The sequence below is a fragment of the Daldinia childiae genome (genome assembly GCF_008694065.1).
Source record: "Daldinia childiae strain JS-1345 chromosome Unknown Scaffold4, whole genome shotgun sequence".
NCBI lineage: Eukaryota > Fungi > Ascomycota > Sordariomycetes > Xylariales > Hypoxylaceae > Daldinia > Daldinia childiae.
In genome coordinates, this window is record NW_022984645.1 from 2,045,945 (window position 1) to 2,060,428 (window position 14,484).

General features: G+C 45.7%; 4 protein-coding genes across 4 annotated transcripts; 3 read left to right on the forward strand and 1 right to left on the reverse strand.

The window, feature by feature from the left end:
• Positions 1 to 2,362: 2,362 nt before the first annotated feature.
• GL218_04868 (High-affinity glucose transporter) lies at positions 2,363 to 4,151 on the forward strand (the record flags this gene model as incomplete). Its single annotated transcript, XM_033581498.1, has 4 exons — positions 2,363 to 2,748; positions 2,809 to 3,325; positions 3,389 to 3,572; positions 3,685 to 4,151. The coding sequence occupies 4 exons, from the start codon at positions 2,363 to 2,365 to the stop codon at positions 4,149 to 4,151; spliced, it is 1,554 nt and encodes a 517-aa protein (XP_033435122.1).
• An 879-nt stretch (positions 4,152 to 5,030) lies between these two features.
• GL218_04869 (Transcriptional activator spt7) lies at positions 5,031 to 8,595 on the reverse strand (the record flags this gene model as incomplete). The annotated part of the gene is made up of 3 exons (XM_033581499.1): positions 5,031 to 6,212; positions 6,273 to 7,429; positions 7,485 to 8,595. 3 exons carry the CDS (start codon positions 8,593 to 8,595, stop codon positions 5,031 to 5,033), a joined length of 3,450 nt encoding a protein of 1,149 aa, XP_033435123.1.
• A 1,549-nt stretch (positions 8,596 to 10,144) lies between these two features.
• Positions 10,145 to 10,920, forward strand: GL218_04870 (uncharacterized protein; the record flags this gene model as incomplete). Its single annotated transcript, XM_033581500.1, has 2 exons — positions 10,145 to 10,169; positions 10,319 to 10,920. 2 exons carry the CDS (start codon positions 10,145 to 10,147, stop codon positions 10,918 to 10,920), a joined length of 627 nt encoding a protein of 208 aa, XP_033435564.1.
• Positions 10,921 to 11,630: 710 nt separating this feature from the next.
• Positions 11,631 to 13,357, forward strand: GL218_04871 (Glutamate decarboxylase 1; the record flags this gene model as incomplete). Its single annotated transcript, XM_033581501.1, has 4 exons — positions 11,631 to 11,708; positions 11,771 to 12,061; positions 12,134 to 12,178; positions 12,227 to 13,357. 4 exons carry the CDS (start codon positions 11,631 to 11,633, stop codon positions 13,355 to 13,357), a joined length of 1,545 nt encoding a protein of 514 aa, XP_033435563.1.
• Between the last annotated feature and the right edge of the window lie 1,127 nt (positions 13,358 to 14,484).

Consider the following 14,484-nt stretch of genomic DNA (forward strand, 5'->3'; position numbering starts at 1 on the left):
ATCAAAAATTGACACATTCCCAAGTGAGCTTCAGGCTCTTTATCAGCACTTGTTCGATTCAATTCACTATACAGATCGTCCCAAGGTTTTTGAGGCTTTGAGAATGGTAAGATTGACACAAGATATGAGACATGGACCAAAATTACCCCTACTTCGGTTCTTCTTCCTCAATGAGGTTATAGACGATCAAAACTATGCGATGGAAATGGAGATCAGGAATATGCCGGACGAAAATATTACGCGGCTACTACAAATCACTCGGAGGCAAATATATGGACGCTGCAAAGGTCTCCTGAACGTTTGCCCAATAAAGATCTTACAAGGTAATTCCCTACATCCGCATCCGCCTCTACCCGATGATGGCGAAGTCACATTCATGCATAGTACTGCATATGAGTTTCTAGAGGATGATCTCATAAGGGAAGCCATCGATCATGCCGTGGGACATATCGACTTTTTCGATCGTATCTGTCAAAGATTCCTTGCATTTACTAAGTTCACTAATCAAGTTTGGTACTTCCATTGTGGAAAGATGCATTTCAGCTCTCCTTCTGATCAGGAGCTAAGCTCTATTTTGTATTTTGCAGCTTTCAATACGTCTGTCTTCCTTTCCGATGGTGGCACACGCCAGCTTCATGATCGTTTCCTTGATTTCTTAACCGAACTCGAAATAGTAGCTACTATAAGATTACAATCAAATCCAATAAATAACTGCACATCTGTTGGCGTAATCGCGGGTTACGCCATAGCCGACATTTATTATGGTTGCACTCAACCAGATACCCATATTCAAACCTTTGCCATATGCTGGCAACTACATGAGTTCATTCGAGCGTCTGATACAAATTATTTGATGTCAACTGTTAGCAAAGCCTCTCCAATCAAAGAAGATGACATTGCCACGGAGTTCATGTCACTTCTGATGGGTGACATTGGTTATCACGTTTTACCAATGAGGCTCTGCTATACTCGACAATGTAGAATGCTTGAATTGTGCTTCTCGCAAGGAATATCTCCCAACTACGGCAGTCCAAAGTTCGAGGGATCACCCGGACTTGGATTTCAGGGGCTATCGTTATTTGAACTAATACTCCGGACATATATATTCTGTTATGGGTACATTATTCAGTATGATCACCAAGTTCTGTCTCCTGAAACCTTCATACAACCATTACGTTTACTTGACCTGTGTCTTCGGTATGGTGCCAGGGTACAATTTAGATTATGTTTTAGCCCCGTATACCGTAACAAGCACAATAACGAAGTCGTTTTAAAAGTCAGAGCAGATTATACTAGTGTTACAAATGATCATTTATCCTGGGGGGTTGTGTCAAGATCTTGCGCCCTTGCAATCTTTGCAGAACAACGCAATTGGGAGATTACTCTTCGAGATCTTGTAGAGTTATAGTTCCCACAGGATTATAAGATCCTCCAACATTTGATTGACAGAAACCAGAATACGACAAGTCTCGATCTAGATCCATCCTCTCTATCAGTCCCAACATTTCCTGAAGACAAACTGATGCGGCCTTGGAATACAGTGGAACTAGGAGAAGATATATTCCCGTAGCACCCTAACTACAACGAGGAGCAGGACAAATACGAGGTGATATCGAATGTATAATTTTGGCCGTGCGATACTTTCAACTTACTCGTATCTTGTATAATTAGTAATTAAGAGCCTTTCCTAGATCTATGTATTATTATAAATACTCACAGAAATTGGATATATTGGCTCTGTATGATATTTAATAATATCTCAACATTTACAGATTGCATTCATCTCACATTTCACTTCATATAACGTGCATTTAACGTCATGTAGGTATTTTATATAAATGTACCGGCAGTCTCTCGCGTAAACTGATAACCCGAGGTCTAAATGCTACCTAGTAGTTATACTTATTCCTAGTCCCTAAAATGCATATAGGTCCATGTATTAAGGAAAGTGGATTATACGGGAGCATTTCATTAGGCAAGAGCGAATAGTCGTTCCTTACATGTACCTCCACATTCCGGCTGTCTTCCGCGCCCTTTAGTCCCCACCCCGAACGCCCTCCGATTAACGCCGGAAGGACCCACGATACCACAAAGGGCAAATCGACTAGCCAGAAAACGACACCCCGTACTTTAAAAACCATCACCTGCATCATGCCCCCGCCTCTGCTGATAGCATTTCTCTTGTTCAAATAGCTGACGGCTAGTGTATTCTCTTATTTCTTTGTCCTTTATATAACTACCTAGGTAGGTACCTGTAATATAAAATAATAAGCATTACACTTTAGCTCCGGTTAGACATTTTTAAACTTAAATCCATAATAACGAGTTCTTGGAGAGAGGTTAGACATTGCGTGCGGAAAATATGCAGTTACTCAGCTCATTCCAAAAGCCCCCGGGCTATGTTCTCGCCAGCATTATCTGCTCTTTGGGTGGTTTCCTATTCGGCATTGACACCGGCATCATCGGCCCTGTAACCGTAATGGAGGACTTCACAGCATATGTCGGTAACCCTTCCCCAACAATACACGGTCTGATAGTCTCTTCCATCCTTATTCCCGCTGCGATCTCGTCCTTCTTCGCTGGGAGGGTAGCAGACGTGCTTGGTCGCCCTTATGCGATTGCTATTGGCTCTCTTATTTTCGGCGCCGGTGCCGCTCTCGAAGGTGCCTCGATTCATATTGCTATGTTCATAGTCGGCCGTGTCATCGAAGGAATCGGCGAAGGCCTCTATCTTAGTGTATTAGTAGTGTAAGTTACACTACAACGATCGATGAGAATAAACAGAGTCTTATTCTATCTGGAATCTAGTTACATCTGCGAAATATCCCCTCCGAGAAACCGCGGCGCTCTGACTACCGGACCCCAGTTGCTCATCACTCTTGGATTAGTTACGGGGTTCTTCACCTGTTACGGTACTGCTAATATACAGTCATCGTTTTCATGGCGTCTACCATTTATCTTACTCGCCGCTTATTCCATTGTATTCTCGGTCGCCGTTCTTATGTGGCTTCCTGCGTCTCCGCGATGGCTCACACTTCACGGGAAAACGAAAGAAGCATCTGCGGCTTGGGAGAAACTTGACGTCCCTGCCGCCGATCGAGAGAAGATTCTCGACCAATACGATGCTTCGGTAATAGAAACTGCTATTCCTGATGCAAGTGGTGGCACAGGCGCTGTGCAGGTTACTTCTACCACTGCTGCCGCTTCGAAGTCGAAGAAGACAGAATTGCTTGACGTGTTCTCCTCGGATGCTCGGCCGCGTCTCTTCTTAGCGGTCTTCCTTATGGGTATGCAACAGCTGAGTGGCATTGACGGCGTTCTTTATGTAAGTTATCCTTTAAGTTATAGCATGTGTCTTTATCAAATGTAAAAGCTAACCCTGATCTAGTACGCACCCCTCCTTTTCCAACAAGCCGGGTTATCCTCAAACGAATCCACGTTTCTCGCCTCTGGCGTCTCGGCCATTGTTATCTTCGCCGTCACTATCCCAGCCGCCATCTTGGCAGACAAATGGGGCCGACGCGCCAACACTATCCTCGGTGGTCTGGGTATGGCCATAACCATGTTCCTCAGTATGTATATTCGAGAACTCTTTAATGGAATTCATACTAGAGTGGTTGCCTAAGACACACTCACATTACCAGTTTGAAGCAAATACCTAATTACTAACTTATACATCTTCAGTGGGCTCATTATACGCAGGAGACGCAGTACATGCCAGTACTGGCGCTGGGCGATGGGTAGTAATAGTATGTATCTACTTATTTGCGGTGATCTATGCGCTATCATGGGCAGTCGGGATCAAGATCTACGCAGCGGAGATCCAGCCGCAACGAACCCGAGCGTCTGCAACCAGTATCGCCCACGGCAGCAATTGGCTGAGTAACTTCCTAGTGGCGCTCGTAACACCCACACTACTCGCCCGCACTAGCTACGGGGCGTACTTCCTGTTTGGCGGCTGTGCCCTGCTTACTGCCGCCGTGTGCTTTGTTTTCATGCCCGAGACCCGTGGTTTAAGTCTTGGCGAGATCGACCAGGCGTTCGTGCGACAGGGTACCCGGGCCAGTGCACTGAGGGGATTTGCGAAAGGTCTTCGGAAGAGGATGAATGCTCGCGAGGGAGTGCCGGCTCCGGTCGAGATAGACGCTTAATTTAAATAAGAGTTGGATGGATGCTTTGGATATCACACAATTCGCCTTTGCTGTTTGAATTGGTACTTGGCACTTACGAGCTAGGGTTTGAAATGAGAATATTAGAAATATACCTAGATATTGGAACTAGGTCTCATAGAGAACCTTGCCTTGGGTTGTAAGTATTTAAGGGGATATAAAGAGAAAGGGCTTCATAATAAAGCTTATTAAAAAAATCCCTATTGGCAACTAATACAGCGAAGAGTCAAGGTTAGCTAATTTACATATCTACAATAGACCAACACGTTCAATAAGAACCATTGCTTGACGTTACTAGTCGCGAATGCTGAAATTGAGGCTCAGGAGTGCCTGTCAGATTCAGTATGATACAGGGTAGCTCATATAGCTAGATGTGTGGTGGTGGAATAAGGTAACGTGTGTGTGGCGGGGGAGAACTATGTACATGGTGTGCATCTCGGGTGCCCTGTCGATCGATCCTGCGTGACTCATCCATATGCCGTCCTGTCTGTCTCCTCAGTCATCGTCCATCCATCCAGATATATGCAAGTCGTACCAAAAAAAAAAAAAAAATCATTAGCAAGAACACGAGCCAAATATAGAACCATGTCCACTTGAGAAAGGGTGAATATTCATCGGCATCCCTCTGAACAAAACGCCCCCATGCACTAACATACGCCGCGCACCCTCCCTTGGGTTCCAGGCTACGTCTAAGGAAAACCTGAAAGGAAAAATGGATATCCCGCTAAATAGAGTATAGAATAGGGATGGGAAAGGTTAATCAAACACTGCGTTACTACTTTTCCGAAAGGGTAGATGATGAGAAGAGTAGCACCATGGCTGGTCAGTATAAGGGCCGACAAGCTCTTGGTGTACGGTTCTCTAACGCTCCATACTCTCTGGGCTCATCATACCATTGTCCTCTTTATCCGTCTGGCTGTTATTGCCTTGGCTTTGTGTACTCCCCCCACGTTCCATAGGAGGAGCAGTGGGAGGTAGAGATGAACCATTCGCAAGGCTGTTACCGTTGGGCATGGACAGACTCTTCTTCTTCGAGCCGCCTTTTTCAGGACTGTTATTTGTCGCCTTGCTAGCTTCGGCTGCTTGGGCCTCTAATTTCTTTTTCTTCTTGTTGATGGCGTTCTGCTCTTTGGGGGGTCGCTTCTGAGGTGAAACAATCTTGCCAGTAGCACCAAGACGTGGCCGAGGTCGTCGCTGCTTGACAGGCAAGTCTTCATCTTCCACCAAAGGTGAGTCGCCATTAGCGTGCAGCTTAGCGAGGAAGAAGTTCTTGACAAGGCCAATCTGCTCCTGGATATTCTCCTTGGTAATGGGTTCAGGAGGTGAGAGATCCTCAAAGAGGACCTCATCGGAAGTACCTTGCGTTGGGTTCTGGACCTGGTATTGGCTACGAACCCTCGATTGGAGGAGATGAAGAGGAACTGAGAGTACACCGCCCATCTCCCCGGCGAGACCGAGTTCTTTGAATCCAAAGAAATCTTCGCCAAGTTCCTCGGCGAAATCACCCCCAACGAACTGCTCGCTTCCATCATTGAAGGCGGCGGCCCCGTCCTGACCCGCCTCGGTTACCGCGGGACGCAAAAGATCACCCAAGTGAGACTTCATACGCTCGTGAATGCCAACTAATTTATGGCCAAGCCTCTCGACCTCGTCCTTCGCATAACTCTCAAGCGATTCAATCGAATAGCCACTCTCATTGAGCGTATGGAGCAGAGCCTCTTCAGGGGTATAACGGGACCGAGCTGTTAAACCACGTTGGAGGTCTTCGGCAGAGGGGTCTTTCTTTTCAATCTCGGTGTAGCTTTTGACAGTCTGTACCACCTTTCCGAAGTAGTCAGCAGCGATGTCAGTGATAGCGTCCATGGCAGACGGCTGGAGTTCTTCAAAACCCGCATGGTAGAAGATCTTCGCAACAGACCGTTGCATCCCCGCTCTGCAAACCTCGGGCGCCATTACGATGTTATCACCACACGTAACATGCGGTTCAACATCGGCTTCTTGGAACGGCTCGGGGTTATATTTCGGAAATTGGTTCGCATAAACCTAAGAGACATCAGTTAGTTAATGATGCAAGTACGATGGTATTAGAAATGTAGTTTATACCTGGGTCTGGAGCTGCATCTGCTTTATGACACCAATCTTGGAGCAGATCTTTCTCGTCTCCTGCATCTGTCGAATATTGGCATCGAATTTCTGCGTTAGGCTACTCTTAGGTGCCGTGAAGTAGCCCTGCGGCAAGGCTTGGAGAAATTCCTCATGCTGGTTAATGACATGGCCTTCGGTGTCCTCGACCCACTGGAGGGCTGGCGAGACATCAGGTACGATGCTTTGGATGTCATAATAGTCGGGGATAGCCTTTTCTTCATCCTCTTCCATACCCTCTGCGAGGGTTTCAGTTGCTTTTGTTTCCTTGCCTAGACTAGCTGACGGATCCTGAGTGTAACCAACCAAGCCCATAGTTTCCGCTTGTTGCTGACCACGTAGGAATCGACGCATGCCAGCCTTAGTTCGAAGCAATGCAGGCTCGTCGACATTCAACTTATTATTGTTAAAAAGTTGAAACCGACTCTTGGTAATTAGCGCGCGGTCTTTCTTGGTCACTTGCTTCCAGATTTTGTGTTCCTCGTCTTCATAAGCTTGTTGGGCGGCTTCATTCAGCGCCTGTCCTAATGCCATGCCGTTCAATTCCGGGCCGTCAATGTCCATGGCATCCACGTTGCTACCCATGCCTGAATGGCCATTCATCCCACTAGGTGTCATAGAGCCCGCAATAGGAGGGGTTCCAAACCCGTTACTTCCATCGAGTTCGGAACCTTCTCTATGAGCTTTTGCTAACAATCCATTTAGCTGCAGCACTGGCTTCTGTTCGACGCCGGGAGTCATTTCCTTCTGGCTAGAATGTGTCTTCCTAGCTTTTGATCCCTTCGCTCCACCGGTGATTCGGCCGCGAGACGACATTATCGGCTCGTCATCCGAATCATCACCACCGTCATCATCGCCACCATTCTGCTTCCGTCTCTCTTCAGCCTCGACTTCAGCACGAGGGCGGATAACAAGGTCCGGGATTAATGGAATGAGCTTCTCAGCTTCCTTGCGCATTCCGTTGGCCATTCGCCTCAATGGGTGGCCCATGTCCTGGTTATAGCGCAGACAGTTGTCCCAAATTAAATTAAGGTCTATAACGAAGTCGGACTTGGACTTGTAAGTCAGCGACTTTAATTTTTTAGTCATCGTGCCGAGATCCATGGGCTGCTTGATGACTTTACGACAGTGTCAGTTAACGTAATCGAACCTCGGTGGTCGCGCGAAACTTACAATTATAGTAATCGGGAGCGTCTTTTTTGTTAACCCTCTGGAGGAATGGGGTTGAATATTCGGTATGTGCCTTGAGTTCGGTCAAGACCTTTTCTAAAGCCTCGTATAGATCTTCCTGGTTAACGTTCTCTTCGCTAGCCCACTTGCTTCTATTTTTACGAACTTCGTTCATAAGGAGGCGCAACTCGGCATCTGATGCGCGCACCATATCGCGCTTCATATCTATACGCGCAATAAGATGCTTGAGGGTTAAACTGGATGCGCCTAGGTTTGCGCTACTGAGCGATCCATGATTTTCCCCGGACGTGCCTACGCTCGTATTGCCGCTGGTATTCTTATCCATCTCGGCCTGAAGCTGCTTCTCAGATTCTTCGAGCTGCTGTTGTTCTAACATAGCAGCCCGATCATTCTCAAGTGTATAAAAGGTAGTATAGAAACTACGCTTGGCAGCTTCTTCGGTATCTTTCCGCGCTTCTTCCAACTGCTTGCGCGCGTCTTCCGAATTGTTGGCTTGCGACTGCGATCCATGCGACCCCGACTGGCTATCATCTTTCGTTCTATCGTCAAGTTTATAAGGTGACGGCACGGACGCGATAGGAGAGCTTCCTGACTTAGAAGGAGACGGGAGGCCTTTTGCGGCAGCGGTGGCGGTGGCAACTTTAGATTTAAGTGAAGATATATTAGTGTTATTATTAATGTCTTCGTCGTCTTCATCCTCATCCTCATCGTCGTCCCCGTAGTCGTCTTCATCGATCGCTCTTTTGACTCTCTTGGCAGGACGTTCTTGTACGGCGGTATGGTCGGTAGTTGGAGGAGGGGCCGTAGAAGGTGTAACTGGTCGCCTCCATGATTCTATAGCGGCACGATTAATAGAACCATCCGGGGCGAACATCTGCGCAATGCGAGCTTCATTTTGGTGATACAATTCACGAAAGTGGGCCCTCACGCGGTCCTCGTCGATATCTGATGCCTCAGGCACCGACGCGGCGGAATTATCCATAATATCGTTGGATTGTGTCAAAGCATCAGTAGGACTATGAAAGGGACGTTTTCCAATGACTTGATGATGTTGCGGCGGTGGCCAGGCATGCTGGCCGTTCATGATAGACATGATGGCCTTATAGGCGTGTTAAAGTGATGAAATGGTGGCGGGAGCCATGCGGGAAGAAATTACAGTCGCGTCGATACGGGAATAGGGTGTTTAAGGTCCCTAAATTGATAGTATAAAATTGAGCGACATCGAATTAGATGACAGAAGTTGTTTTAGAAGAAAATTTGATAAGAATGGTGATACCTTGATGCGTCTTGTTCAAGGCGATTTCGCGTATATTCAAAGGGTGAGGTTATGGCGAAGGAGGTTTTGAGCGGATCCCTAGTACTATGACTTGATGGGGGTACCGCGGTACATTGAACTACCTATTACATGTACAATGAATAATACACTACCTCTTAAGGTACCTTCTATTCTCTACTTTTATAGTAGTAACTATAAGTACCTAACCTTAGGTACCTAGATAACCACTAACCGCACCTGACCAATCCAAGTAATGTGCCCCTGAGAACCCGCCATAACTTGTTAAATCAGCACCTTAGGTCTCTATCTGCCTGCTATTGCGCATTTGCGATGACAACCCGCTGCATTTATGAAGACGGACTGGGCACTCATCAAACAACAGTAGAAGATACCTAGCTTAACAAAATTTATAGTTGCACTATTAAGTTCATACTAAATATAATGATTTTTCATTTTCAGTTAATTATCCTATTACGTCCTCAATTATAGTATTAGAATATCTTGTTTCTCAAAGAGACACATACACGTTCAATGTATATTGAAGACGTGACGGAAAGTATACATCAGGTACATATTCAAAGCCCCCGCAAGCAACCGAATTTCCAATCGAATGATCTCGTTTAGATAATCATACTCGTCACGTGCTAAGCATTACATATGGCTGAAAGTCAGCGGCCACAAAATTTTCGTCTCACAGCCACATTTTTTTAATGTCAGGAATATCCTATTCGGGCTTTAGTAATACAACAAAGTACATCATATAGTAGCACAGCATCCGGGACTTAGGCTGTCTCAAATCTATAGATCTCTAAAAAATGACTACCTATATATACCAATTCAGCTCAGCCCCGACCTGCATATTCCGAAACCCCGACATTAGAAAGTGTGGAGAGTTATGTGATCTGATAAGTGGCTAGTGGGGAATATCTAAGTCCCTAGCTGACCCCAGGCGGCGGGCAGGCGGCCAGCTGCAGATAATAAAGTCCATGCAGGTTTCCAGTTACATAAGGTACCTAATACGTATATGTAACTTAGGTATGTACACCAAATAAGTCTAGGTCGCTTATGTAATTCAGCTCAACCATTGTACAACCTATGTATCTGCCTATCAGTCGAAGCCCCAAATCTTTTCAGCAACCAGGACCAGGTGGGTGGGCTAGGTGACGAAAGAAGTGGAACCCCGTCTGCTTTCCATCACTGGAAACCCGAAGTGAAGCTCACCCGGGCCAACTTTCTTCACTTCAGCGACATCTTTTTTTTTTGTTAAGCATCATAAGATTTTTACAATCTACAACAATTAACAATACCCCCGTGTGAAACCATGCCCATACATACTATCCCCGTTTAAACTCTTATAAACTCCAACATGCGAATTCGCCTACCTTTTGCAGGTTTGTTCCCTAGTTTCTTTTCTTTGTTGCCTAATATGCTCCGTTCCATAGTTAAGAGGCTCCCGGACTTGCTATGACGATCTCCGACAATCGCTCAAGCTTTACATCACGGCCCCTGTGAAGATCATAAGTTAACGAAACATCTATAGGAGTTTTCTTCCTGCTATGTCTCCTTGCAGGCTACGCAGGACTCTCGTCCCTACAGCTCGACACCGTTATCAATGACAAAGTCCTACACTTCTTAACTTTTTTCCTCTTGACCGTCGCTTTCTACTGGATCATCGACACGAACCGTCGCCGTACCCTCAACTTCACCGTGGTTGTATGTACCATAGGCCTCGGTGTCGGCTCCGAATTCCTCCAAGGGTTTCTTCCTAACGGACGAGAGTTTGACCCCTTCGACATTGCCGCCAATATTGTGGGCAGCTTGGTGGGGCTCGGGTTGTGTTCCTGGTACCACTTAAGAATGCTAGAGAGGAAACGTTCCCGTAGACAATACAACGCTGTTCCGGGTGAGGACCCTACAGATCTCGAACTTGATGAGGATATCGAGGCTCAAGAGGAGGGTGTCATGACAGCAGCTGAAAATGAAAGGGCTAGCACACTCGAAGAAGAAGTCGACAACTGGGACGAGAACGCCGTGGACGCATGGGATGAGGGTGAAGATGATGGCGATATAGGTGTTAGTAATGGTAAAACGACCGAGCAAAACGGGGGAGAAACAATCGACACCAAGAAACGAGTCGACTGAGAGCGTTACGAGAACACGATGCAACGGATGGACGGATTGAATGATACCTTTTCCTCAGAGGTAAACATAAAACATGTTCACTTACATGGCATAAGCTGGATTCAGTTGTTTGGCAAGGCTCCGGGAATTATGGCGTTTGTAAGAGGTAGGATGAAATTGGCGTGACATCACAGGCTATCAAAAGGGATTTGTCCAAGTATACCCATTTCATTCGGCGGAATATTGTGACAAGACATTTTGTGATGTCCCGGTATTGTAAGATGGTATTGTAACAGAGGCGATAACGCCATTACACGTAATCTGATAATTCGATTTTTCTCACTTTATACAGGGTTAAGTTATAAGTTAGCTAGCTACCTCTATGCGGTAGAAAAATAGGATGTGGTTTCCTCATGGATTGACTAACACTATCGCAATGCTTCCTTTTCCGATCATTGCACTAAAACTCCGGGAAGCACGCGATCGCTTACACCGAATGGTAGCTCCGAGAACTACCCTACGCAGTGGGTCTCGGCAATTACATTTGCAGAAAGCATCTTCATGGAAAGGGTAGCCGAAAAATTTCAAGCACCTGGATACTTCTAAGATATTAGATAGTCAAACACGGGAAGCTTTAACCAAGACAAATGATTTTATAAACGAGATTTACTTAAACCTCTAGAAACCTCCAAATCCACGACGTCAATTTAACCATTGCACGATCGTCAAATATGTCTACAAATATCCAAGTCGATGAGCGTAACGGCGCCGACGAGCAGAAGTTAAACAGAGCCGATGAGGTCGAAGATGTAAGTTAATTCTAGTACACAACATATAGTAATATTATGTTACATAGCTAAATCATAACCAGTTAATCGACGCAGTAAAATCTCTTCTCGTACCATTTATCAGGGATGCAGACAAAGCCGCTCCAAGTCGAGCTAGCGGCTTTATAGCTGCAGATGTTCAAGGGACACCGGGTAAAAATGTCCTAGTTGATTCGCATAAACCAGAGGAGTTGGTAAAGAAATTACGCATATCAATTCCAGAGGAAGGAGTAGGGAAAGAAGGTCTACTAGATATCATCCAAACTATCCTACGATACAGCGTAAATACGTGGGATCAGGGATTTATGGACAAGCTATACTCAAGCATCAATCCAGTAAGCTACCCCCTAAATGATCATAAAGAAGCACAAAACCTCTTAAAAATATAAGCTTATATAGCTAAATAGGTTGGCGTGGCATCAGAGCTCGTCCTTACAGTACTAAACACCAATGTAAGTCCTCTTACCCCTTAATTCTTTCGGGTCTCTAATACAATGCAGGTGCATGTCTGGAAAACCTCTCCAGCACTGACGATCATCGAAAAGACAGCCGCACGTAAACTAGCAAATCTATTTGGGTTTACTGGCCCCGGAGCAGGTGGCGTTACTTGTCAAGGAGGCAGTGCTTCAAACCTGACTTCCCTTGTCATCGCCCGAAACGCCTTGTTCCCCGATGTGAAGACCTCCGGTAACCAAGGCCGCCAATTCGCACTCTTCACCAGTGAACACGGACATTACTCGGTTGAGAAGGCAGCTGTCACATGCGGTCTCGGTTCTAACAGCGTCATCACGGTTTCAGTCGACTCAGCCGGTCAGATAATCCCATCGGCGCTTCGTACAGCTATCCTTCGTGCTAAGGACGAGGGCAAGACGCCCCTATATGTCAACGCAACTGCCGGAACAACTGTATGGGGATCATATGATCCATTCGCCGAGATAGCGCCCATTTGCAAGGAATTTGGCATCTGGCTACACATCGATGCCTCGTGGGGCGGACCAGCAATCTTCTCGGCAAAGCAGAGACATAAGCTAGCCGGGTCACAGCATGCCAATTCCGTGACCATTAACCCGCACAAGATGCTCAATGTGCCCATACCCTGCTCTTTTCTGCTCACTAACGATGTCACGGTCTTCCAGCGCGCTAACACTCTGCGTGCGGGATACCTATTTCATGATGCAGGCGCCGAAGACGAAATATGGGATCTAGCAGATCTGACGCTCCAATGTGGCCGTCGTGGCGACGCGTTGAATTTGGCACTCTCGTGGATCTACTATGGTGATAAGGGGTTCGAGAAGCGTATTGACCACGCGTTCAACACCGCAGCGTACCTTGCAACGCTCATACAAGATTCAGGCGACTTTTACCTCCTATCCAGCAACCCACCACCATGTCTACAGGTGTGTTTCTACTATGCTCCGGGCGGTGCGTTACCCGACGACCAAGAGGAGACCACGCGGCGAACCAGCGAGATGGTCGCGAAGCTTGTGCCGAGGGGCTTCATGGTAGACTACGCACCTGGCCCAAAGGGTAGCCTCTTCCGCGTGGTAGTGAACACTCAGACCCTGAGGAGTACTGTGGAGGGACTTGTGAAAGCATTACGAGAGGTAGGGAAGGAGGTCGTTCCATCTTGAACTAGCACGTTTTTTTCGTGGCCACAACTCTAGGCTTGAGGCTTTGGAGACATACATTGCTGAAAGTATCAGTTGCTAAGTAACAGATACTACCTAGTATCCCTAGTATAAACATCAAGGAATTAATAAATATAACTATCGGCATGACTGTCAGTATGTTCAAACAAGAAATATCTCGTTATAGGAAAGCTTAGGGAGAGCTTAGAGGGTACTCTTAATATCGTATCACTAAACGAAGTCGAAGAAATTATATTTTACGGTGTAACTTTACATCTCCATAGTCACGATACTGGATAGGGTCTTTTGGATATCACTCTTAAATAAAGCCTATTAAACGATCGACTTATTCGATATATTTAGTTGAAAGTATGGGTTTACTCTTGAGTTCAACTAACCCACGTTGGTACGAAAGTCATATATATGTGGCGGCTTAAAACATAGCTTTTATTTCGATATATGAATCTCTGCGATAAGCCCACAGTTTTAAGCAATACTCTGAAGCTACCTGTCATGTTGCCGTACATGTGAAGAGCCTCGTGAGACTATTAGATTTGTCTAGGTAGGTAGTTTGGTGTTCCATATCCATTAGGTTTCTAAGTCATACATGCATTAGATAACTTCACGTCAAACGAAATAATATTATGCTAACCATATCTATATTAGCATTAAGAGATATAAAGCTATCATATTAAAATGTGTAGATCATCACTATAGGTACCTAAGTATCTTGGTGCTTATGACTTCTAAGGAGAGTTTAGATACTAGCGGTATAAAATAGATCCTCGGATAGCAGTACTTAGCATATACTTGTACATATGTAAGGGGTTATAGGTAAGTAGGATGCTTAAGCTCGAATAAGACATACGTAGTGACCGTTACTTTGATAGTCTTACAAGTATGTTGGTTAGAATGAGATATAACTATTAATCAATACCACCAAGTTCCGCTCTGCTCTATGTTCTACGAGATAAATCTCACCAGCTTTCATCTTTTTAATATTACCTTGCGCTTAATTCTTCGATCTACTGTTGATTTCCCCTTATTATATTTCGGCTTTTTTATATTTGATCGAATTATGTACGCGATTTTATGTGGCCGAGGAATAATACAGTGCCCACTTCAAACTA